This window comes from Lottia gigantea (genome assembly GCF_000327385.1).
Source record: "Lottia gigantea unplaced genomic scaffold LOTGIsca_61, whole genome shotgun sequence".
Classification (NCBI taxonomy): Eukaryota; Metazoa; Mollusca; class Gastropoda; family Lottiidae; genus Lottia; species Lottia gigantea.
This window is the reverse complement of record NW_008710086.1, coordinates 979189-1005900: the sequence shown is the minus strand read 5'-3', so window position 1 is coordinate 1005900 and position 26712 is coordinate 979189. Positions and strand designations below refer to the sequence as shown.

Below are 26712 nucleotides of genomic sequence, written 5' to 3'. Positions count from 1 at the left end.
TATGTTTCTAAGCAATTACAAATTGTAGTAGAATTGAAAGTATTGTAAGCAACAACCGGTCCCCTTAAGGAATTCCAAGGTAAACAAACCAATACAGAATCGAAGTATTTCTGCAAAATAAATTTGTTTTTAAGATTTTGAAATATGGATGATGAATCTTTCGACTTGGGAGAATCAAAACCAAGAGTAAGTGTCTCATATCCCTGTTTGTTTGGGGTTTTTACTCTTTTTCAGGTTTTATATTTTGATCACGAACAGTGTATTCGCCATTCCCCCCTCCCTCCCTCTCCATCCCTCCCTCTCCATCCCTCCCTCCATCTCTCCATCCCCCCTCCCTCCCTCCCGCTCACCCTCCCTCCTCACGCTATCCCTCACATTCTCAAGCAGATGACAATTAAAATGTTCCCAGGGTTGGATGTATATTGCAATAGATTTGATAAGATTAATAAGATCAGGTTAAAATTAAAGGGTTCTCTGCGCAAGAAGGGCTCTATATTGGACCACTTAAGGTAGTCAAAAGTTAAACCTATTGAAAAAATATGAAGGAGACATTCTGTGATCACCAAAAGGGTTTCTTGATGTGTGATAGACAATCAACTTTCTTTGATTGTAGTTTATTTTCAATTTCAGAATGTGAAACAGGGCCGAAGAGCAAAAGCAAGAAAAGAATCAGCTGCCCCACCCCCTGAGTTAGACGATGAGGGCCAGGGTGAATTGATACCTGAAGCTTCCAATCAAAATGTAAGTTAGTCAAAGTTGTTGATGCAAAATTATAGGCCAGACTTTGTATTCTTGTAATGATCTAATGAATTTGGGGTGTACAATTGCTGTTAAGTAATGTTACGAAAGCACAGGCACAGGAATGAAGGCTTTACCTCTAGTGAGAGAATATTTTTTGTGCAGTTAGTTTGAATGATATGATATACTTTGAAAATTCATAATCTTTGGCAAGGACACCAAGGTTCTTAACTTCTAGCTCTGTTTCTTGGTTTTACTTAATCTGTTGTTTTCTTATATTAAGCTTGATGAAGGCCCACCTGGACGACCTAGTAGAGCTGTGTCTGGGTGGGGAGAAGAAGGGGGCAGAAGACCACGGTATGTAGCCTACTTTTGATAATTTTTCATTAAACCCATAACAGTTTAAGAAATCAACTTGATATTTTGTGTTGTAAAATATTGCCAGAAAGCATGTTTGACAAGTTTGAGTATGATTGAACAAAAACACCCAATTTGACAATAAACTCTACTAACACTATTTCATATAGATTGAAAATATTTCAAATGTAAAAATTCAATTTTCATTAAAATAATTGGCAGAGTTTGATTGACGCAAGTGAGAGGATAACATTGATTATTATAACTCTGTGATTATTGTCGTAGCTAACAGCATGTTGTACATTATCTATATTTAGTAACAGGCAGCTTGGTGAAGGGTTTGAAACCTACGAAGAGTAAGTCGGTCACCATCTGATTTAAAATTTCCTTTTAGATTTTTATATCAACTTATTTTTTTGTTGAATTTTTAGCTTTGTTTTCTTCAGCTCTTAGAAATTCTTGAGTGATTTTTATTTTTCAATTTCTCTCAGTGTGTTTTCTTCTATTCCTTTATATATTTCTGTATAGAATTGCTCGTGTTTTTTCATTTCTTGTTTTTTTTTTATTTAAAACTTTTTTTAAAGCAAATTTCACTTATTTTTATTTAGAAATGATCTCACCGAACTGAAAACAGCTTTTGGGTAAAATTTAGATTCATTTGGGATACAGGATTCACCTTAATTTATTATGTTAACACTTTGAACACTGAGTATAAATAAAATGTTATATCCCCTGAACTCTAAGTAATATATACTAAGGCACGTTGCGTTAATGTCATGTGACGTCACTAAGTAAAAGCTGCATCACATGCTGCTCAGGTATATATTGTGTAATTATGTGGCCAGAAGAGCGACTGCTTGTGTTGAAAAGGTTAATTTTTTTCAATTTAATTTTCTTTCTAATAGGAATCACATTGTTTAATTATGTTTCTTGTTCAAAATTCTTTTTGTTAGAATTTTATTTTCACTAGAATTTGATTTTTAGTTAGTTTTTATTATTACACACACTCTTTCAGATATTAGGCATGTAAATAGTTAGATATTTATATTTCTAACAAGTTTATTTTTAATAAAGGTGTTCATTTATATTTGAACCCTACTTTCATAATGAATCTAGTTTATCTTACACTTGAAGTAACAGTAACTGAACGGGCTGTTTCATTTTGAAGACAGACAGGATGTTTTGGTCAGCGTTCAAGGCATGAACTGGTTTACTCTTCCTCATTTTAACTAACTTTTTGGTTTTTCTTTTCTCAATCTCTAATGATCCTAGATAGCTAGTGGACTCATCTAATTTGTCTATCTTTAAAGTCAGAGATTCTATCTAATAGTACAATGCAGCCACGAAAACTGCTTACTTTGCAAACATATGGCTTTTTGGTTGTTTTATTATTTGCCATGTATGATAAATATATGAACTCATTAATATATCGCAAGCAAGATTATTTATTCAAAGCCTACCCCAAATCTTTTTCATGTTGAAAGATCAATTTGATGCTTTAATAAGTATCAATTATCATAAATTTACAAGTAACAATGGTTTTTGACAATTTTTGAAATTTCAGTGAAAGATTACGTCCTCGAAGTCCAGTCGATAGTGACGGCTCAGAATCAGGTAAGACTTATTTATCTTGTATTTTGTATTATGATATAATTGTTGGCCCAGGAAAAACATAACATTTTTCATGCAAGTCCGTACAGGCATGACAATTCTGTTAATAAAAATCTTGTCTAAAATATGGCCAAAAATAGAAAGTAAAAGTATATTTGTGAACTCATTTAAAGAGAAGTACCATCAGGTGTTTCGAAAAGAGTAAGCATGGTCAGCTTCACTTATGACATCCGCCATTACTATATAGGTCAACATATTTCTAGAAATATAAGATAGAATTATACAAATGATTTTAAAAGCACATGTTTGAATGTTTTTAGGCGTTTCTTTTGGTGTTTGTGGTTGAAATCTTGAAAAAAGAACATTTGTTTGTTGGCTATACATGTTTAATGCATCCACATGATATCTTACATTGTTAATTTGATATGTAAATTCCTGTTATTTCTAGACATTCCAATTATTCCTGAATTAGAAGAACAACATGAAGAAGATTTATCAACTAAAGTTGCCATAGCTCCCAAGTTAGTAGACTCTCTTTGTATTTTTTTAGCTATGATAGGGTTTGCTTGCATGGTCACGTTTGTTTTCAGTTACAGTGCATACTTTGAAGAACTGGCTTAAAATTTTTCTATAAGAAAAAAAACCCCTAAGATCAGTTTTTACATCACTTAAGTATTTTTTCCATTTGACTTGCTGTATAAGCTTTTGACTATTTAAACATAGAAATATGTACGTCTACATTGAATTTGAATCCAGTTTTTCATTGACCTTTTGACTGTAAGTCTCAGAAATTAGATATATACCCACACATCAGTTTTCTATGTATGAATGTATCTAATGCTACTTCTATTAATGTATTATTTTCAGTGTATCTGTAAATCGAGTGGCTACATTCCGAGAATTAGATAATGATTTATTACGCCATGTTGCCTTTCTTACTCTAGTAAGTTGTTATCACCTAAATTCATTCTAAGCTTAGTGTTCTTGCGATTTCCATTTAAAATTTCAGACTTAAAACCGCTAAAAATAGGTTGTTACGACTTACAGTACTTATTCATGGATCAGCCATAGTTACAGAGATTAAGAGAGCATTCACATATTTGTGAGAGAGATCAGTTTCAAGTTCATTTATTCCGTTGACTGTATGTTTAGTGACAGCTAAAAATAGGTTGTTACGACTTACAGTACTTATTCATGGATCAGCCATAGTTACAGAGATGAAGAGAGCATTCACATATTTGTGAGAGAGATCAGTTTCAAGTTCATTTATTCCATTGACTGTATGTTTAGTGACAACACGTTGGCTATTCCTAGGCAATGACTATCTAATATTAAATCTAATGTTCTTTATTTTACAGGATAATGAAATAGATTTAAAATTATTAACTAAAAATCTCTCACCTGAAGAAGATCTTATTGAGGTAGGTTATCTTTTAATCATTTTTCTTACAAATTAGTAAAATACGATAAACCTCCATTTTGTCACTTGATAGGGGATTGTGAGTTTGAATCACCTTGACAGTAATAACATTTATAATGCCCTGCCAGTGCTTTTGAAAGGTGTAAACTTTCGATCCTTGCCACAGATCACAAAACAATTTATCGTCATTGAAAGCTCTAGTTAGAGAGTAGGAAATTCGTCTCTTTTAAGATAAGATGCTGTAATTCGAATTAACAAAGAGATATCCCGATTGAAGGGGTAGTTTAAATGGTCCTGTCTCCCAATTTCTACCTCAAATTTATTTTTATCAATCTATTTTTATCAAGGATGACAAGCCGTGGGACTGGGATCGTTTATTTACTGAAGTTACGTCAGAACTTATCACAGAATGGGAGAAAGAAGAATTGCTAGAAAAACAGGAGGAATAAAGATTTCTATTTTTGTTATATATTTATTTAAGTACTGTTATTAATTGTGCCTGTTTTTGTGAGGCGTTGACTCCATATTTTTAAAAAATACATATTTGATCAAAGTTATGGCATGTGGCTGATTCGATTTGTAAATTTTCATATTTTAATATAAAATTTGATTTTTAGAGCAATGGTTCATTCTTGAACATAAGGAGTGAACAAAGCCTGATCTAGATGTTTCATGTCTTATTTTTTCTCTTGGCTACTACACTTGCCATTCATGAGCTAATGAGATCAGCATCAAAAGTTATTATCATTTATTGTAAACAATCAGAAGCTTGAATGCTGGAATATTTTTGTTGTATTTATCAGTGTTATTTATATCATAGTTTATTTATTCCGTCCTGTAATAAACTCATTTCATACAAACAACACTTTTTATTAACATATTCCCCCATTTTGTTGGGTTTTTTTTAGTTGAAAGTGTATCTATATCTTTCACCTTCCATTCTCTTAAATTCTGAAGTTTGTAATTCGAAGAAGATATATAAATTGGTGTGTGGTTAGCTATAATCAAGACAATTGAATGATATTGAAATACCTAATCTTGATATCATTTAGAAAATTAGCATTCTGACTCAACGTAGGCCCTTTTTAGATGATAATTATAGATAAGTCACTTCAGAACCAGGTTTTAATGCCAGATTGCATAGGGGGTGCTAGTTAATTCAGGTAATGCTAATCTTCTACAGATTATATAGAAATTTGACTAGACTTTTCTTGCTAGTTACTAGGGGATGTTGGTTTACGAGAGAGGTATCACTGTTTACAGTATATGACAGAAAAAGTTTATTATTTGGTCTATTCTAAATCACAGTTCAAAGGTTACAAATAATATCACAGAAAAGGATTATATATATAATTAACAATAAAAATATCTTCAATATCTTACATATTTAAATATTCTCAGGAATCAGCCATATTTAAAATTCGATTGGGCAATTTATTCTTTTCGCTTGAAAAAACACTGTTTCTTCACATTACTTAGTTTAGATTTGATTCAGGTCTTACATATTATATATGGTTTATACAGAATTTAAAATCATGATAATAATATAATAAATAGATTATTTTACAATAATTATAACATTTACAATTCAACAGATTTTAGGATAAAGAGAGCAAGACAAGAAAACGTCAGAATTTTGATCTCATTTTTACAAAAAGAAACTAACAATCCATCTTATTAATAGATGTACTATTTCTGCACTTTCCGCAAATCGAGAAACATTAGGAACCACGAACCACGATCATTAAAAGTAAATTATCTACAAAAGACTGCTAATATGTTTTGGTGAAGTCATAAAGTCTTGAAGAGTATTTAGGCTTCAAATTGTCAAAACAAGGGACTGATTTTCTGGAAACTTTTTTCACTTGCCCTTCACATTTGACCTTCAGACTTGACCTTGAGAATATGTGTTGTTTAATTTATCAAAGACAGGAATTGGTGGAACCAGCGTTTTAAATGGCTGAAAAAAGACAGAAAATTGAATAAAATGTAAAATAAAACTTATGTGAGAAAAAAAAGTTGGTTTTGATTGACACTTTTAAATTGCCTAACGACAGGGCTGTGGTCAAGGACAATAATTGAAAACTAAAACAAAAATTCTGTCAGAATATCTCTAATATTATTCATGGTGTTACTTGCTATATAATAATCTACATCATATAACCGTACAGGACTATAAATTGAATGAAAAGGTCACATTACCTGTGGTGTGATATGTCTATCAATGTGTACTTCACGGAAATATTTGGTACCATACGGAAGATGACCATATTTAGAAGTAGTGTATAGTAACGGCTGATATCTAGCCTCTTTCTTACCGACTGGTAAAAATCTGGAAAAAAAAAACAAATTGAGTTAAGAGTAATTTTAACCAAGAAAATGGCCAAGAATGTTCCTAACTTGTACAATTTGTCTGCAATCATGTGACATCTCATCCCCAGACCTTTACCAACCTCTCACATTAGCATTCACCCCACTGTCCCTCCTCCACCTCACCCCCTGTACTTATAAATCATCATTAATTATTGTCACCCATTCCTCATCTTTCATAAATTTCCATGTCCCCTCAATACTTCACCCGTTCTTAAGATTTCATGAGTTCCCCCCATCCTCAGACATTTAGTTACTCTTCTCCACAATATCTCCCCTTCCCACACCCTTTTCCCCCACCCCCAATACTTACAGATCATCATTAATTCTGGTCACCCATTCTTCAGCTTTCATGGTTTTTCTGGCCTCCTCTAGAGAGAAGAAATCGGTAGCAACTCGTAATGAAGGTTGGAAATTTTTATATCGTTGAGACTGAACATCTGCAGGTTCTCGGAATGGTCCCTGTAAATATAATTCAAATTGAAAGATTAAATTTGGAATAAAAGCTAATAAAAACGAATGATAGTTTATTCAATAATAATATTAGTCAAACAGGATCAGCATCCCTCATGACCCCAGTGACGCCTCAAAACAGAATAATAATTACCTGTGGTTTATTAACTAAAGGAGGAAGTTTCTCAGGTCTCGGGAATTCACAACTCTTCCATCCTGGATCTGATTTCTTCGTTAGTTTTTTCTTTCTATCTAGAGGTTTCACGTTACGTAACACATACTCATTGGCTGAGGGAAACCTAGATGAAATACAAATTGACTATTAGTGCTAAGGGTGCACGCAAAGCCCAAAGGGTCTTTTAACAGACATTCAAATTCAATAAAGATATCAAAAATAAAATAAACTTTCACAAACGTCAAGAGAACAGTAGTTATTAAAATCCTATTCAAAGGAAACTTACGGTAAGAACGGTGAATTATAGACACCAGGTATGACCTCAGTACTGATTAAATAATGGTTTTTACGAGCCTCATAAACTCGAGCCTGTCTTTCTTCCTCGTCTGCTTGCTTTTGTCGAATCTGAGATTGCTGTTCTGCATATTCTTCTAGTTCAGATCTTAAATTGAAATAAGGATTTGGTCAAATCTTGTCATACATAATGTCAGTTCAAAACAAACAGCTTCAATTGATGTCATACAATGTCAAGTCTTGCCATTCTCGATGTATAAGCTTATAAAAATAACAAAGTTTTTGGACTGGGATTGATGGTTGAAAGGTTAATTAAGTATTGATCTTACCTTATGATTTCATTTTTAATCTGTAGAGATTCTAGATAGTGTTTTCTACTGTAATAATTAAACACATACTTTCTAACATAGTACCCCTTCCAAACTTTCTGAATCTATAATACAAGTTAAACTAACATTAACACTAAAATCTTGAAAAATATGAGGTAATCAATTAGTACCCCCTGAAATTTGAAATATAAGTTAATTAACTATTAACTATTTACCTAATAAGGTTATGAGTTATCTTGTGATTTCCTAGAATTTAGACTCTAGTTTTAAACCATCTGCTCCAAATATGAATATATATGTTTTACAGTGCAAGGTGAGCTCTTTGTGCCATTCTTACCTTACTAGCTTGCTGGTTATAAAATCGTAGTTTAGCCTGAAACACGCTATTCTGAAAAAATCAAATGAAGCATACCTTATTTTATAGTTCTATATGTGATAACGAAGGCCCCTTGATGATTTTATATTTTTCAAACACATCATCTAAAGGTTCAATAATAAGTAGACCTTTACCTAGATCAAAGCAGGTACAAATACAGTGTAAATAAAAGGTTAGATACTTTGTAATGTGTATAATAACTTTATCCATATAGAATTGTTGTTAACTCACTCAGCAGTCCTTGCCATATTCTTTCATTTCAATTTATTTCATAAACAATTTAAAAAATATGTCATACAAACCTGAATAAGAACTCTGTAAAATCTTCGACCCAAAAATCCCCTCCATCTCCTCTGAACGCTAGTAGCACATCGATTTAAAAACCTGCAAAATAACCAAAACAACAAATATTAAACAGTGTACAATGGGGTAATAAACAGGTGAAATTTTTAAATGTGCCAAGCAGACATGCTTTAGAGGACAAATCTCAAAAATTTATTACCAAGAAAAATATACATCAAGGTCAATAAGATATTCTGTCAGCAGGCTATTTTTAAAAAAAAACAAAAACAAAGGGCTACTGAGAAATACCAGAGCTACTTACTTGAGATAGCCCCTAGTTCTACAACCACGGAACCATGACTGAATTTCAACTGCTGCTAAAAACTCCTGGTTCCTTCTTTCTTCGGCTTCACTAAAATTATAAAAATAAATTTTAGAGCTACTAGAATATTACTGGTTTATGTCAATGTGTTTTATTCATAAGTAGGACTATCATTACAGCAATCTGGAGGAACAACCTAAATCTGACCTTAACATGATCAATTGGAGCAAATATATAAAATATACATCTTGCTAATGCATGTATACAAAAAAAACAGTTTTGAGAGGGGTAAAATAGATTAGAAGCTTAGCTTAAAACCCTATGTTGCAGATAAATTCCAGGTAAAAAAGGTTAAAAGTCCTTAAAACTGGTTGGAGATTTTCATTTGATCTGCTATTCTATGAATATACCACTTATCCTCTGAATGTTTATGAGTTTGGGTCTAGACTTACATTTAATTTGTCTCAGAAATCCCCCCACCCCCCTTTTTCATCATTCATATCCTTGCTAGGCCTAATTGCCGTCGTTTTCACACTTTTTTTTTTATGACAACTGGTTGTAAAGAATGAAATAATCTTGATATTTGTTTTCATTAAAATTAAGATACTTACTTTTTCCTGGCATAGGTTTCTTCAACGATATTATTCACCTGACGTTGAAGTCGAACCATCGCCGCCATATTGTTTATTGTTGTCAAGAGGAGCGTTCGAGATGCTGCTTCCTTTCAATAATGTCAAAATTCGCGAAGAGTCAAACTCTTTCTCCAGCAAAATGATGGCAGCGAAAAGAGGAAATTTCTATCAAAATTTAATGGTTCTTCCTGTTACATACATTTTAGACAACCTACGGTGAAGTATTTTTCAACAAAACAGATTTTTGTTGTCGAATGCCATGACATAACTTCACTTCCGTCCCCCTTGACAACCATCAATTGTTTCAAGATGGCCGACAAAGTTGGTTTTAATATTTTAGTGGTAAACAAATGAAAGGTTTTCGACTTGTTTATCACTACCTGTTTCGATAAAAAAAAATTGACCATGGCTATTTATATGCCACCATTAGTTAGGAAGAAAAAAGTTCCTGGACACTTCCAGTGAGTATACAGGATGGTCTGAAAATGTTTAGAATCTGACAAAAAAGTCACAAAGTGAAGGACAAGGTGACAGTAGATCTATGGACAGGTGGAAAACATGATAATCAATCTCATCATTTTCATCAAACATTTATTATATTACTATGATTGTAGCCTTAAAATCTGTCAGATATTTATGACTGAAAATAGACTAGTGATTGACTTTTACATAGTAGTCAAAAATCCATTTCAATTCTACTTCAAACTCAAACTACTCAAGTCAAAGGTTCTTCTAACTATAAGCCTACTAGATTTAGTATTATTAGCATTAGTACAACAAAATTGGCCATTTATGTCAAAGATGCTGTTTTTTCAAATACAAACAAAAACAAACTGAAAGAAGGCATATTTGTGTCAAATTTCATTACGATATATAGCTTTCACTAACTTGTTTCAATATGTAAGTTTAGATTTTCTCCAATATTTCTATTAATGTGGGTCTACTTAGCTTTATGGAAATATAATCAACTTTTAACAATTTTCAGTCCCGATTCTTTTCGAGTGATTAGTGAAGCTGCAGAAGAAAACCATCCAAAATATACCAACTCAGTTTTTCATGGGACTGGAAGGAGACCATGGAGTGGGTCCAACACTCTACCCAATATACCTGGCCGGGAAACTAGGGTGCTACCCAGGAACATGCCTGATTATAGAGCCAACAAACCACAACCTAATACCTGTACCTTTCTCTGTCACGATGTCCGATTATTAAACGAACCAATTTGTACCGTAACAACGAAGAAAACACTTACTGATCAACCATTCTGGTGGCACAACGAACGAGAGTCAGATTATTTTGACCTTCCAAGTTATTCTAATGATACTAGCTATCGTAAAGATTTTCAGTATCGAAAAGATCGATGGCCACCTGCTTCAACTCGTCATGCCTCAAACCCAAATACAGATTGGGCTTATGGAATAGGTAAGATTGGAAAGTTTAAATGAATCAATTCCCAATTCAATGATGAAATATTTTCACTGACAGGAGGAAGCTATGTAGAACTTATGGCTGGATCAAATCTCCAAACCTCCAAAAATTTGAAAAATTAGTATGTTTACAGAATTTGCTTCATGTTTGTTTTTATTCCTGTAAATTTATGGAAAAGGATTTCGTCTGGTAATAAGTTGATATCCTAATTGTTCATACTTGATAACCAAGTTTTTTTTTTTATGTCTTAGTGCCTGTCAATCAACTAGGAGGTAGAAAACATAAACATCGATTATTTACAGAGAAAATGTCTTATGAACATCAGTATAGCAGTCGAAATAATCCTAATTATCCTAATCGTGGTCAGGTATATTATCTATTAGTTGTTTGACAGTATGAACCAGGCCATTATTAACCTGGCCACCTATTCTCGAAACGATCTTAGCGCTAGGATGTCCTAGAATCAATGGTACAAGATAAGAACTAAGGACATCCTAGCGCTAAGATCGTTTTGAGAATACGAAACTAGCATTATGCTAAAACTGTTGTTACATAGCATATTCTTTAATTGCAGACAAATAAGATTCTAGATCTTCGTTCTGAACGTGAAACAGATAGCTGGAATAAGTCTCTTTAGACAAATAAAAAGGGTGAAGGATTGTTCTAAAGAGGTACAGTTTGATGCAAGTTTTTTTTAAAAAATGATCCTAATAAATTTATTTTACAGCGCCAAGGCCATTTTGTTTGGAATGAAATGAAAGGAGACAAACTACAAAATTTTATTGATTTTCATCAAAGTTTAAACGAAATGCAGGACAACGAAAAAGGTCAAAAGAAATCATCGATTAAACCAACAACGAATTCCATTCATTTCAATGATGTTCCAGAAACACTGCCAGCAGTAATGAGAGAAACTGAACAAGTCTGTCAATCAAAACTACCGGCAGGTCAACTAGAGAATAACGTAGGTCACCCCAATGGTGCATCTGATTACCCCAATACTGTTGAATATCAGAATGGGGTTTCAGAGTACACTAACAGGGCCTCAGGAAACACCAGCATGCCTTTGGAATACCCCCAAAACCCATCAGATAATTCAAATAATAATGCACCGATATATTATCAACCTAATGAAGAAATAGAGTGGAAATTACCTCAGAAAAATCCACATGGGGTTTCAGAGTTCACTAAAGGGGCCTTAGGAAATCCCAGTATGCCTTTAGAATACACCCAAAACCCATCAGATGATTCGAATAATACTGCACCGATATATTATCAACCTAATGAAGAAATAGAGTGGCAATTACCTCGTTCTTTTTCCAAGTAAAATTAAGAAAAATTACCAACAATGTCAACTCACATATATATTGTAGAATAAAAGTTCATGATTTATTCAACTTGAGTGGAATTCAAGTTGAAGGCAAACTAATTAAGTATTTTTCTCGATTTGAAACAATCTGGTTTGATGATTTAATATTCTAGAACTTTAAGCAAATGGTTTTAAGAAAGAGAAGCCATTAATTAGTTGAAAAATTGTTATTATTTGTTGGTATTTAATATTGCTCTTGACAATTTGAATTAGTTTATTGAAAATTTGATTTGGAAAATGTAGCCAATCATAAATCTATATATCAGAACCTCTTTTGTATTTCTAGCTTTATATTTGGATAGGTGTTACAAATCTTGTTAAAAAAAAACAGTGAATTATATGTTTACAAACTAGTTTGTATTTCTAGGATTAGGCCCGTAGCAAGACTTGATTGTTCGGAGGGGCATTGGATTAGGATTGGACACTATCAGCATTAATTATCTGTGATATTGTTTGAACCAGATTTTGAAAGCAATCTGATCAAAATAAAGAACTCATATCTTGTGATTTATTCTTACTAATGATTCCTGTAGCCATGGAGGGTGACAGAGAGCCATGTAGTGCAACAAATTGAAGTTTAAAAGTCTGTATTTTGATCAGATTGATATTAATTTCTGTGATTGTTTTGTTATTGTATATCTATCTGTCTTATATTTGTTATTATTGTATCTTTAAGAGATCTGTTATGATTACATATTGAGGTGTTCAGCCAATCAGGGCATGCTAATCATTCTCGAACACTTTAATCTATTCTTGAATCAAATTGTTCAAACTTGAACTATAGTGCCTGATGAGGAACTGTTCTACATTGACAAAGGGACTGGAAGAAGGCTGTGTTTTCGGGTAGCGATTAAAATTTTTTAGCAAGACACTGATATATTCTGGTCAACTCATGTTAAAATTAGAACTATAGGACCCCCACACCCCCTTCCTGTCCTTTTATTGTATAACTATGTGATCTGTATCTCTCTATATTGAATGTTATCCCAGGACATCTCTTAGTTGACAAATCAGTAATCTGCCTTAATATATTTTTTACAAGAAATTATCATTTTATATTAAATTTACTGTCTCTGGTTCAAAGGGTATAACTTAAGAACAACGAACGCCAAAATAAAACGAAATATAACCAAAAGTATAATTTACAACTGTAGTAGTTTTGTTTTAAACTTCTATGGAAAAAGACTTTTCTTTGTTTTGACATTAATTTTGTTTATTTTCTATTCGATGATTTTAATGCCTTATATTATCTATTTATTGTTTAATGTTATTGTTTTTAGAAATATTTTGCTGTGATAGACTAATTTAGTTAAGGAATGATATAAATGAACATCTTGGGAGGATTCTCTACAAAAACACGACTAGTTCACCTTATTTCTAGTTAGAATAAACAGTAACAAACTGTGTAGAGGTGAGAAAAGATGATGTACGGTTCGCAGTATGGGGTTATTGATACAGTAGAAAAAAGTAGAAGCAAATATGGTGTCCAGTGTGCCATATTGTGCGGGATTGTCGAATTAATAGCAGATAGCAGAAGTGAATCGTGTCCACACTGTGTCTTGACCTGTACCTGTTTTAAATTCTTCTATTTTCTGCTGTATCTACTATTCCACACTGTACCAGTCTATTCGTAGCTTTAGTCAGATTGATATTGTCTTCATTACTTCTTACACTACCTAAAATAGGTTGGACTGTTCGTATTTAAGTTTTGAATCGTACCCTGGATCTAGATAAATATCTTCTGTGATAGAACTGATACAGTGATATATATTTTTCTAGAATGATCTTTATTATTTATATCATTAAATATTTAAACTTCTTGTACCAATTTCTCTTTTTAACCTTTTATATTCAGCTTTGATTTTGTTATTTGCAAAGCCCTATGTGCTACAGTCTGCATGTTAAATATCCCTCTGTAGATCTGTCCCCATTGACACAAATCAGTTTCATGTCACTATCAAGGCAAAATTTCCCTCATTGCATGGTGTGGATTATTTTCCCCATTAGGAACAGAAAAGTAAGGGTTTTTATTCGGCCATCAATCCTGTAATTTTCAAACATTCAAAATGTGGGAGAAGTAGATACTTTAATAGTGTTTGAAGACGAAATTATCTCCCTTTAGTGCACTGTCAACACTATTACCTAATCTCTTTGAGTATTTACACTTTTTAGTTTACTTTCTGATCAAAACTTTCTCGTACTATGACAGTCCGATCTGTGCAAATAACAATCCTGTTTGAAATTATAATATAAAAGAAGAAATCGTGATACAGGTGAGCGCACCAATGGAGTAAGGGAGGTAACTCTATTTTAGGATATTCTACTTTCAGTTTGTTTATCTTGTAAAGTAGTCGAGAAGAATATATCCAAAATTTACGAATTTCGTTGAAAGTAAACAAATCGTTCATATCTGATTTTTCTGAACGTTTTCTCCTTTTCTTAGAAATGTCTGCTTTGAATTTAATCAGGAAATTTCGTCTACAGACTACACCAAATGTGGCGAAACTCTCTAGAATCTGGACAACAAGAGGTAATAGTGATGATAGTAATAAGTCTAAAAGTGCAGACGTGGAAAAGAAAAGTGCTAGAAGTTCGCTTAGATGGAAACTTGATCCATCAAAAAGACTTGAATTCATGTTGGGAGAACCAAGTGGGAAATTGGAAAGAAATGTGAACTCAGAATCCATGAAAGATTCACCTGAATTTGGGAATTCCCCTCAAAACAATCCTGTAAAATCCCCAGACCATGGAAATAAAAATGCTAAGAATTTAAGAAGGGAACTTGATCCATCTACAAGACTTGAATCCATGTTAGGTGAACAGAATGTAAAGATTGACAATATTAATGTAGAATTTGAAAGAAATGGGAAAGTGGAATCCATGAAAGATCAATCTGAAGCTGGGATTCCCCCTAACAACAATTCTATAACATACACAGGCAATATAAAGTTTACTTCAAATGAAAACAAATCTGGTATGGAGAAGTCAGTTCTAGGTAATTCAGAAACGAGTTCACAGTTTTTTTCAAGTGAACCCAAATCAGAGAATCTAATTCAAGGAAGTTCCGAACCCTCCACAGAAGACAAAGCTAAGTTTTTTGCATCTCGAACAGCAAGAAGAAGCAAGTTGTCTCCCTTACAAAGATATAGCTGGATGATTGAAAATGCAGACGACAATTTAAAAGAGAGGCTAGAATCAGACATTGATGAGTCTTTGAAAGATTTAAAGAAACTTGCTGACAATGTGAAAAACAAAGACTAAATATGAGCTTGTGTCGTCTGTGGCTGTTGTATTGCCTTATAATCATAGTTGTGGACAAAGCTGGATAATGTGTGCCTGTCATCTATTAGACACCCCTCAACTTTAAAATGAACTATCCCTCACATGCATATCAATATGAAACTGTATACTGTATATGATTAGAGGAGCTCATTTGTAAAAATAGGGGTGTTTCTTGTCACCTGTCAAATTATATCCAGCCTTGGTTGTGGACTAGCATAATATGCTTGGCATAATATTGTTTTTATCATACAATAGCTCGTTAGCTACAGTACTTACCACAAAGAGAAGGAAATTGCAGAGGCTCAGTGAGTTGGATACTTAGGGTCCAGGGTTAGACATGGGCATTGTCCCAGTACCTTGAGATTCATCCCAGTTTGACATCGTCAGTGATGCAGGCCAGAGAGTTGGACATGGAAAAAGCATCTAGTTGTTCGTACAGAATAATAAACTGTGCTACAGGCATTGCTCATCTCTAGGCACTATGATAGTTGGAAGGAGTAGGCTAATGCTGCTGTCCTGGCAAAATTTCCCTCATGACACACTGCATGGTCTGACATACCCTACACCCATGACTAAGTGAGGCCAAATAAAACTAGCTATAAGATGAAAACATTAGTATTTTAAAGTCAAGATATTTACAAAATAGGAAAAATAAAGTTGATAGTTGATAGTATAACAGGATTAGAGAAATTTAAACAAAATACATGTACAATATTATAATACAAATAGTTTCCATATTATCAACACTTTACTGGTTCCAGAGAGGCTCAAGTCATGTGGGTATTCTTTTGTTCCAGGCCCTGTATTCTCGAAACGATCTTGGCGCTAGGATGTACTAGGTCTTTATCTTCTAACACTGTTTCTAGGACATACTAGCGCTAAGATCGTTTCGAGAATACATGACCAGGTTTCTTTAAGACAGTATCAAAGGAAGACAGTTTTCCTAAATACAGTCTCTTAAAGGAATATTAAAGTTATTGTCTAAATATTTGCACACAGAATAGATAGAGCTCAATTTTAGCTATCCATATCCCTTTTCAGAATTAAAATCTGACAATTGGTTCTCCTTCAATTTAACTTTAAAAAGTTTGCCTAATTTGGACTGGACTAGCTACCTTCTTATTGTAGTTATCATGACTTCATTTTGTAATGACTGCAAGCGAAAAAGTCATGATAGATATGATGCTTGTCTAAATTGGTTGAGGTACTTTTTGATTGAATTGTATAAGAACCTTACTTTAGATTTTAGTTCTTTAAGGTGATATAGATAGCTAAAATTGAGCTTTTTTAGATTGAACCCACAGTTCCTGACTAGAAATATCGTCACATGAAACAGAATTTGACTGACGTAAGTGAAAAGTGGAATGATGGGATAGAGATATTGACAATGGCATTTATATCTCCCAACCCTTCCCAATAAAGCTTTGAGGAACCAGTAAAGAACCAATAAGTTTGTGAGAAATAGACAAGAATAAGTAAAAATAGAGATCTATGTACAAATATCACAGAAACAGTAAGCTGGTGTTGTATGTAAGTTGTTTTGATTCAGACCAAGAGGAACACTATTATCTTTAGGCTATAAGCTGTACATTAAGAGACCTTTTTCACAACTCCTTTTTGAGACACTGAAAGCAAGGTTCATAACACAAATTACGCCATTTATTAATAGATGACTACGATAATGCAGTGACACAATGTGACCTTTGTTAGTTTGCGTTATGAGTCTGGATTCAATATGGCCGATGCGTGAATAAGGTCCATTACCAACTTTAGATTCATCAACCCAGCAGTTGATCATACTGAAGTCACTGTTTGATGGAAACTAAAATTTCATGTCCATCATTTGACATCCAACTCAAAGTTATACACTAAATTGTATATATTGGAAAATGATAAAGCAATAGCCCTGCTAATCATCCATTTATCAATTAAAAATGAGAATTTAGGTTATTCTTCCATATTGGCCTTCAAATGAGCTTTTTACACAATCAGCAAGATCCAAGTTTAACACAAGAAACTAAGAGGTGTTTATTCTTCCATATTATTTGTTGTCCAAATTTCATCATTATTTTGTTTAGAACTGGCTGGTAAATTCTGTTTTAATCCTGAAAAATTAAAATTAAAAATATTAAAATTTGTATTCATGCACTCAATAGTGAAGGTATTCAGGTTTTATGAGATGTAGGCTACGACAAATTTATCACCAAAAATTTCCTTGGTACACAGATCTAAAAGATTCATACTCGATAGATCGATAGATAAAATCTGAAATTCAAAATAAAAGAACAGATCTGAGGGGTGTATAGGCCTACACCGTGGAATTTGAACATCGAACAATTCGACATATCTACCACTTACATAAAGAGGAAAGTACCCATTTCAAAACGTCAAAATGTGTTTTCTTACCTTGCATGTTAAAGAAAATATCAGAAGTTGAATGATGAAGAGGTTTCCCTGAATGAGTTTGACTGGGCGTGGATTCATGAGATGAGATATACCAAACGGTACTATCACTCGGACTGGCTGAATCATATTGACTGTCATTGATGTCACAATCTCGACAGATTCTCGGGGAAGCCCCAGGTCCCCGAGGGTAGCCATCATCATCAGGTTCTCTCATATAGTTTCTTATAGCACCAGCATGATGGACTGGACGTTCCCGATTCCAGTAAAGATTTCTAGGTGTCAGGGCCATGATCTGAAAAAGACAGTATTGATCGGAGCTTGTTTCATGCTGTTGGTTTTAATTCGCATCAGGACAGATAGTTTTAGAAATGGAGATTAACTCTTTTAACATAGGACTTAAAGGGATGATTTAGAAGTTTTTAAAAATTATTACGTGTATACAGACACTAAATTTGCACGATTCGTATTTTCGTATTCGTCTCTTTAAAGCATATAATTACAGCAAAGTAAAGCTCATATATTTTCTTATTGGCAAAGTTTGAAAATGTAATTTTATGTTCATTTTAAAAGGTATTGATAATCAAAACTCCTGGCATTTCCAGCCATTTACATACCTCATCACAGCACCGTCGACTGACAACGGCTCTATATCCAATACGTTTAAACAATCTATCTCGACGTAACAAGAACTGGGGGTATTTATCTTTCCATCTTCGTCCCAGAGCCCAGGGGAATATTTCATACTTCAAATCTTCATCATCTTCTTCTACATCATTTGCTAAATATCTGAGATAATTACAGATAGGGTCAATTTAGGGTCAGCAAAAATATTTCAAATTGGCTTCTCTTTTGAGGATAAAAATAAAGTTAATTTAGGATCAATAAAAAAAATTTCAAATGGGCATTCCTGTAAGGATATTAGTACCACCTGAGGGTACCAGTTCACACCACAGGGGTTACCTGAGAGGTCTATTTTAAAATAATAATATTTTGTAATACAGTTCAATACTTTTGATGACACATCTGTAGGCTAGGTAGAAAGAGGTACAAAGGGGGACCTGGGATTTAAATTAAAGCTTCAGTCATATCCAAAGCATGTTTATTCACAGTAAACTTGTCAGGCTAAGAATTTGAAAACTACTCACAGTGCCATGAAGAAGTTAGTTCTGGTATATTCTCTGATAGAAAAACATGCTCGTTTAAAATACGCAAATACCATGGCCAGCAGGTACTGTAATAAAGAAGGAACAAAATTAAAATCTAAAAACTCACAAAGTACACCAAGATCAAGTCATCCTATCTAAACCATTAACATAAGGATAAAACCTTATTGCTAATACAGAATAAGCTTACTTTATGTGAATTCTTGAAACCTGAAAACACTCAAATGCAAACTTTTTCTTTTCAAATCCTCAAGAAGTCTTCCCAGAAATGTTGCATGATACCACGCCAGCATTAATCAAAACAAAACAAAGTTCTAATGAAACCATACGGCTTAGATGCCTCATTTCAGTTCTATAAAGAGCCTCTCAAATTTCAGCATTAAATGAGTTAAAATATTATCATACCTTATCTGAAATCTTAATACAACTATCAGCTTCTAAAAAATCTTGTATCAGCTCATCAGCTGAAAGTTTAGAACAGACAAAGATTCGAAACTGTCATGTCTAACTGTGTTTGGAACAAAAGCACTAAGTAATTGTGCTAATAACAACTACCGGTATTAACAAATTAAAAGTTAGATTTTGGCCAAAATTACTGATACATAGTGGTTGTAGATCTTTAGGAATTACAGTAGCTTAGGCCTAACCAACAAAAAATTCATTGACAGAAGAACACCTTGCCTAATCTAATATGAGTCTAGATCTTCAAGTTCTCTCATTTTATACTTTATAGACCAACAAAGTACCTACCCAGCAATCCAAAGAAAGCTTTCATTTCTTTGGGTTTCACGATAAAACTCGCCTTCTTGACTTTCTTCTCTGGAACATCTGGCACTTCAATCTTGGTGAATTCATGACTAGAGGAGAGCTCTTGAAGATTTTCCACTGTCCTTAATCGCTTCATTCGTGATACAGGAACTTGGTATGGTTTGTACAAATTTGAATGAATGAATGCCTGGCTGTAGTAAACTGGTTGTTGGGGGTACTGAATGTAAGGAGGGCAGCAGTAGGCCAAAGGGTCTGTAGCAGACTGGCTGTGAATCTGATATGTTGTAGCAGGAACTGGAGTGAAATATTCAGCAGAGTAAACTGGATCCTGGGTCGGGTATTGGTACCAAGTCGTTTGTAATCTCGGTTGGACAAAAGTTTCAAAGAAACTTGGAAGGGTGACTGACATTTGGTGTCTGATCCTTGCTCCTTAGTTTTCGCTATTACTTTCACTCACTTGATGCAAGCTTCAACAGAGACATTTTCTTCAAGATAATATAGATGACAATGGCCAAACAATAACTAGCCTACTTGAAGTAGAACTTAAGTAGCAGTAGACCTAATAATATCCTAAATCCAATCAAGTCAAACTCGAGTTCAAGGCTTCCTTCCCCAACTAAGAACTGGCAACTCCAAGTTCCTCTGCACTGGTGCCTAACGACAGACGGCCAGCGTCCAAGGCTAGAGAGGATGATTAGAAATTTGACTGAAACTTCTAACAACTTCAAATAGATTTCGTTGATGACAATGTCAAGACGATTTACCACTTACTGCCTTGACATAAATTCCAAGCACGTGTCGTCTGCATTAGAAACGTCAAAAATACTGCCACCTGTAAACATTGACATGACGTCAGAGTTACCTAACTTGATATCACAGGGACTTGTTCAGCAACATGGTAAATCACAGGGAACTGACTGTAAAAAGAAATGCTTTGTCTCTTTACCAACCATGTCTGACTAGAGCTCTAGACTGTTAATTTGACTGTATTTACCAGTCATGTCTGACTAGAGCTCTAGACTGTTGATTTGACTGTATTTACCAGTCATGTCTGACTAGAGCTCTAGACTGTTGATTTGACTGTATTTACCAGTCATGTCTGACTAGAGCTCTAGACTGTTGATTTGACTGTATTTACCAGTCATGTCTGACTAGAGCTCTAGACTGTTGGTTTGACCGTTTACCAATCATGTCTGACTAGAGCTCTAGACTGTTGATTTAACTGTATTTACCAGTCATGTCAGACCAGAGCTCTAGACTGTTGATTTGACTTTAGTTACCAGTCATGTCTGACTAGAGATCTGGACTGTTGATTTGACTGTATTTAACAGTCATGTCTGGCTTCATAGAAAACAAGACTTTCATTAACAATAATTTATTTTATGAAGAAATATCTCTCAGATATTAAAATTGTACAATTCTCTTACTGTGATAAAATAGAGATTAAAATGAAAATAATATACTCCATAATTACAATAATAATAATAATAATAATAATGATGATAAAATCTGTACATGAGCACTTTTCAATTATTATGTCACATTTTAAATATGATCTTCATTTGCTTTTCCAGAAACTGTCAAATTTTAAATTGTTTCCATCATAATATTCAGTTTTTACTCTGCTTTTAGACCACAGGTGGGAATAAGGTGGTGTGGTGTACAGTGCAGGATTACCGATACAGTAGAAAATAGAAAAAACGAATCTTGTCCGGACACTGTACCTCGTGTGTTATTCTAATTTCTACTGTATCGCTACTCAGCACTGGACATCGTACCTCGTGTATTCACGGCTTAATACATAGATATTTCAATGAAAAATAAATTGATGAAGTTTTACATTGTACTATTTAGTACTTTATTTGTTAATGAAGACGTGCAAAGCCATGCAGTGTGAAATTAGTGAAATTTTGCCAGGACAGCGACATTAAAAACAACATATTGGCAATATAGTGGTAGCAGCTAATGAACTTTCCATATTAAGGAAGTATATCAATTATAAATGAGGAAGTATATCATGAAATATCTTATGACTGACTTCTGCTCCAAATGTATATAAAAAGAATTTTAATAGCAAGATTTGGTGTGACACCAGGCCCAGGGTGAAAGGAAGAGTAAAGGTGGAAAGAGACGAGGTACGTCGTCTGGTGAGGTGTATAGTGGGGGATCATTGATAAAGTAGAAAATAGAAGCAAATCATGTCCGTGAATCATGTCCGCACTTTGTTCATTTCTTCTATTTTCAACTGTATCCACAATCCTGCATCATACATCACACGGAACACTGTACGCCTGTCTATTAGCACCTTAAATCTGGTGGCAAATGAAAATTTTAAAATATTAAAATCTGTGACCAATAAACTAGAATCTCACAAACAAATGGGTGTCAAAAAACAATTAACAACAATTAAAAACAAACAAGGACATTTTAAGGGAATATAATCAAGCCAAGACATTTTTGTACAGATTCAAAAAATCATCTTCCCAATGTCAAACTTTGACCGTTGACTGCAATAGCCACCTTTCTTGTATGATGGAATGCAGCGATTCAATTGGATTGTACGCCAGCAATTATTACCAATCATAGTCCTTGACAGACGGGCTTATTTTGAGACTTGATTGTCTGTATTCGCTAAGATACCAAATCACTGCATTTACAAACTTTTGTATAACAAGAAAGATAGTTATTTCACCCTACAAAGTTTGTAATAGTTTGACATTGTGAAGATGTCAAAACATCGACATAGAAAGTCCACTTCATTTTGAGTTTTAGTAATAATGAACACAATAAAGATCAAGAAACAGTTTCAATTACTATTTATTTAACCCCAAATCAAAATAAATGTTTGAACTTATTTTGTTTCCTTCCATATAGAAACTGATACAAGGATTTTTATCAACAAGTTCAGAGATAGTCAGATGAGTGTCCCTACAAAAACACAGGTAATTTCCTGTTAGGTAATATACAATAATTAAAATATCATAATTAATCATAAATTTCAAATTATACACAATTAAAGAACATCAATTAGTATTTTCTAATTAAATATTAATATTAATGATGTGTGATGTAACTTGAAGTTAGTTACTGAAAATCTCAATAAAATACATCATCATGAATAGCCCCATCACTTCTGGAAGGCGTCCTTACTGAGCTGCTGCATGACGGCAAATTAGCTCAGAGAATGATAAGGTGGCACAAGCGTGAAGAAAGCATCATATACCGTATGGTGGCCACCATTGTCGCAATAATCGCCAGTGAGATTGCCACGGAATCAAGAATGTAATTTGGACAAGCGTTGTAACATAACGTGAAAAAAACGTACAAATCTTTTAGAGAAATGCACCTTTGGAATTTAATATGGTCACAGGTTGATAGCAACTGTTGTAGAATTTGTAATTTTGAGGTTTCAGTATTTGTTGACGACCAAGTACACTTTTAGACGTTAGATCTCAAATGGTCACCGTACGGTGTGACGGGGCTAGTAGCGACATTAAGGGGTATAAAATCGTATTCAGTTATGTGATAAAATATATATTCTATTTAAATGACACACAATTTTCCTTTCTGTTGAATTTTACCTTATTTTCAATAATCGAATGTGGTAATAGTTTTTATTATATTATATTATATTACTTTATTCATACATCTCTAGGCAGTGCTTTTAAATCCTCTAAATACACCATAACCTTAATTTCAATTTTAGAAAGTTTACCCCCATTTCTCAAACTAGCTGTCCTAATAAGGCTAATGTACCCAAAATAAAGGTTCTGATAATGCTTATGTACCCAAAACATGTGTTCCGATAAGACTTATGTACCCAAAAAATGTGTCCTGATAAGGCTTATATACCCAAAACATGTGTCTATGAATTATGTTTTAAAATCATTTTATGCATGCAGACAACTGAATAGGGGTCATTCTTATTTACCCTTATTTTCATTTTACTGCAGCCTGCTTTAAGTTACATAAGCTTATACGCCTGAATAGGGGAGTATGTTATCTCCCCCTTATTTTAAATTTTCTTCAGTCTGCTTTAAAATTATACACCTCTTCACAACACCATTACGATAACAAGTTTTATATTTTAACAATTCAAAGTCGAACTGTTAGTTTTGTACACAATGTATCACAATATCATGGTTTTTATCACAAGGTTGTCGACTTTGGTCCTCGTATCACGACTAACTTTGTATCACGACTTCGCTTCACTTCACGACACAAATTTGTGTCACTGATCACGACTTCAATCACAACATCTCTTTTGTCCAGTCCTTGCATCACTTTTTCTACCAATTAGAGCCACTTGTTGTCAGATTTGATTCTTTTGTTTGCTGCATTTCTTTTTCAATCTATCTTGAATTTTGAAATCAAAATATCGTGTTCAGTGTTATTGAAATTTCAGTTTCTATCCATTTTGTTGAATTTTGTCAATTATTTTTGTAATTATTTTGAGATTCACTTTCCAATGATGGCAGTTAGAATTTACCTTTTATATGACTAAATTCCTTTGTGTTTAAAAATTTTCATCTAAAATGCAGCAAACAAAAGATACAACCAACCACCATTAAACAGTTACTGGATGACACAGGCTTGAGATGCTGATCCATTCATTCCAGCTGCCTTCGCAAAACATATTGCTTGCATCCAATCATTTTGTATGCTTTCATTTTCTGCTTGTATGTAATAAGTCCTTCCACCTTCCTTACTCTTTATTCTAAAGGCATATTGTTTTTTGTCTACACTGGTTTCGGAAATATCGGCATTTGTAAGTGGAATCTTTTTTCTTGAATCCTGAAAAAGTGACCGGAAAATCAATTTTGAAATTTTTGTTTGCCCTAAATGAACAATAATTTAATAAGCCAAATACTATCAAAAGGAACTGCAAACGAAACCCGAAATCCAAACAACATATTGGCAAAAAACATTAAAGTTTAAAAAATCAACAACAAGGCTAAGAGTGGACAAAAAACACATGAAGCACAAAACATAATATTACAATGTTGTATTGAATCAAATCTGTGTTGCTTGCCCTTAAACAAGGAAGTACCAGTATGCAAAATATGACTAACATGTCTAAGGACATAACAAAACACAGTGCAGGTGTTTCTATTAAAATACTAAGCACATGTATAACATTGTTGTATCAACGTATTTTGTACCTGTATTAACAATATCTATTTACATTGTAAGAGAATAGATATCATACGGCTATCTAGGAGTGGTTTAATATTTGCCTTCCATTTCCACAGAAAAGATTGTTTTTAACTTATGCTAGACAACTAACTATTTCTAAATCTAATCTCACTACTTTCACTGAGCTTCTTATAATAGTTAACATTCATTTCTGAATTCAAATCTTGATTAATTTAATATCATCAACCACAATTTTAGAGAATAATCTACACAAACAATTTACAAAACTTTTATATTCATATAATACTAATAGGCCTATTATAAAAATGATATTCGTATCGTAAGACAATGGTGCAGAGATAGATAACTGTTTTATATTCACAAATACCTAAAATAAGTTGTAATGTTTATATTTGTATGTTCTGTCTTTTACATGAATGGCATCATGCAAACTTTGCTATCTACTAATATTATTATTATATTGTCAATTCAGTTTTGCAAGCCTTCTGTTTTTGTTGTTTGTGGACAAGACTGGCAGTGTCAAAAATATCTGCCAAGTAATTTTACACATAAATCTAATCTACAGCAGACACCTTACACCTGTTTTCTCCTTCAGAACATTCAAGGTGAAAATCAAAATGTAAAAAAATACTTTATTGACGTTTCAAAAATATAATGTTGTTTACCTCTGGGTTATTGCCATAAAATAAGTCACAATTTTTCAACAAAAACCATTGTTTTTTCCATTTTCTTGACAGTCTGGCCCTCTTCAATAACCAACCTTTAATTTCATTGTGTGTAATATCTTCGTCGTCGGGTTGACTCGAAGATTTATTTGAAAGACTATTTGTTTTGCTATCTGTCATTGAATCCGAAGCCATTGCTCAATTTTGTTTGATAGTCGGTTCGTTTTGTTCAGTCTACTTCCGAAGAATTAACCGTGTAAACATTTTTTCGTTTATTTTCTTATCTACTAAGGTTACTTTTATCATTATTTCAATGATCAGTATTAAATCAAGAATACGAAAACAAAATTTTAAGAGATATTTCGAAAAACATTTCAGGGAAGATTTCATATTTTGGATAAGTTTAGTAGGCTAGATAAAACGAACTTTACCTAACAGGAAATAACGCACCTTGCTGTCAAAAAGTATGAGAATATTTGCATGACGTAAAACAGGATTTTGATATTCAAGATTTTCGAATAGTCTTGACGGTTTTAGAAATAAAATTAATTGTGAATATTCGATATTTGGTAGAATATGTGGATTCAATGCTAAAATCTTGTACAGTTTTTCAAAAACGAAATATTTTTCGTGGGATGATTTGATTGGTTAAATGGAATACTTCATTAACCAATTAGAATGTTTCTAAGACTACAATTAATTTCCCCATCCAATTTGTAATCTATTTAATTACATTGACTTGTGATAAGAAGGGTTGTGAAGCAGCACTAGAAAATGTATATTTTTATAAGTAGGTCCATGACTGGTTAGGTAGTTAACTGAGCCCACCATCCACAGTAGATACGATGAGACTATTTCCACTCTCTAACCACTGAGCTATCTGACTTCCCATGGTGATGGTGTAAGGACAGGGCAATATCTAGCCCAGTGTCTCTTAAAAAATTTAAGGGGAGCTCAACACGACATTCAAGTCATATAAACTTTTCATGGGAAGGGGGGATACAGGGGGAGCTACAGGCCTGTGTAAGGATTAGAAAATAAAAACTGAATCTAAATACAAAGTATTTTTATTGTTGTGGCTTGAAATTTTAGAGTTCATTATTAATTACAGAATT

General features: G+C 33.4%; 6 protein-coding genes across 6 annotated transcripts; 3 read left to right on the top strand and 3 right to left on the bottom strand.

Annotated features, from left to right (window-relative positions):
- The first annotated feature begins 78 nt into the window (after positions 1-78).
- LOTGIDRAFT_204506 (hypothetical protein) lies at positions 79-4988 on the top strand. Its single transcript, XM_009064265.1, has 9 exons — positions 79-186; positions 631-741; positions 1022-1095; positions 1413-1451; positions 2660-2709; positions 3155-3227; positions 3574-3649; positions 4065-4127; positions 4474-4988. The coding sequence occupies exons 1-9, from the start codon at positions 145-147 to the stop codon at positions 4573-4575; spliced, it is 630 nt and encodes a 209-aa protein (XP_009062513.1). The 5' UTR covers positions 79-144; the 3' UTR covers positions 4576-4988.
- A 394-nt stretch (positions 4989-5382) lies between these two features.
- On the bottom strand, positions 5383-9619 carry LOTGIDRAFT_194691 (hypothetical protein). The gene is made up of 10 exons (XM_009064264.1): positions 9339-9619; positions 8728-8817; positions 8426-8507; positions 8085-8135; positions 7748-7851; positions 7411-7566; positions 7104-7248; positions 6810-6958; positions 6329-6458; positions 5383-6086 (listed from the first exon to the last, which is right to left on the bottom strand). Exons 1-10 carry the CDS (start codon positions 9404-9406, stop codon positions 6012-6014), a joined length of 1050 nt encoding a protein of 349 aa, XP_009062512.1. The 5' UTR covers positions 9407-9619; the 3' UTR covers positions 5383-6011.
- Positions 9620-10498: 879 nt separating this feature from the next.
- LOTGIDRAFT_166819 (hypothetical protein) lies at positions 10499-12114 on the top strand (the record flags this gene model as incomplete). The annotated part of the gene is made up of 3 exons (XM_009064263.1): positions 10499-10781; positions 11039-11154; positions 11515-12114. The coding sequence occupies 3 exons, from the start codon at positions 10499-10501 to the stop codon at positions 12112-12114; spliced, it is 999 nt and encodes a 332-aa protein (XP_009062511.1).
- Positions 12115-14601: 2487 nt separating this feature from the next.
- Positions 14602-15417, top strand: LOTGIDRAFT_166818 (hypothetical protein; the record flags this gene model as incomplete). The annotated part of the gene is made up of 1 exon (XM_009064262.1): positions 14602-15417. The coding sequence occupies one exon, from the start codon at positions 14602-14604 to the stop codon at positions 15415-15417; it is 816 nt and encodes a 271-aa protein (XP_009062510.1).
- Positions 15418-17989: 2572 nt separating this feature from the next.
- LOTGIDRAFT_66401 (hypothetical protein) lies at positions 17990-19797 on the bottom strand (the record flags this gene model as incomplete). Its single annotated transcript, XM_009064191.1, has 5 exons — positions 17990-18136; positions 18459-18630; positions 18990-19075; positions 19413-19471; positions 19758-19797. Coding segments are annotated over 5 exons (504 nt in total), but the record flags the coding sequence as incomplete, so codon positions are not given.
- A 4149-nt stretch (positions 19798-23946) lies between these two features.
- LOTGIDRAFT_235216 (hypothetical protein) lies at positions 23947-25792 on the bottom strand (the record flags this gene model as incomplete). Its single annotated transcript, XM_009064261.1, has 2 exons — positions 23947-24569; positions 25598-25792. The coding sequence occupies 2 exons, from the start codon at positions 25790-25792 to the stop codon at positions 24351-24353; spliced, it is 414 nt and encodes a 137-aa protein (XP_009062509.1). The 3' UTR covers positions 23947-24350.
- Between the last annotated feature and the right edge of the window lie 920 nt (positions 25793-26712).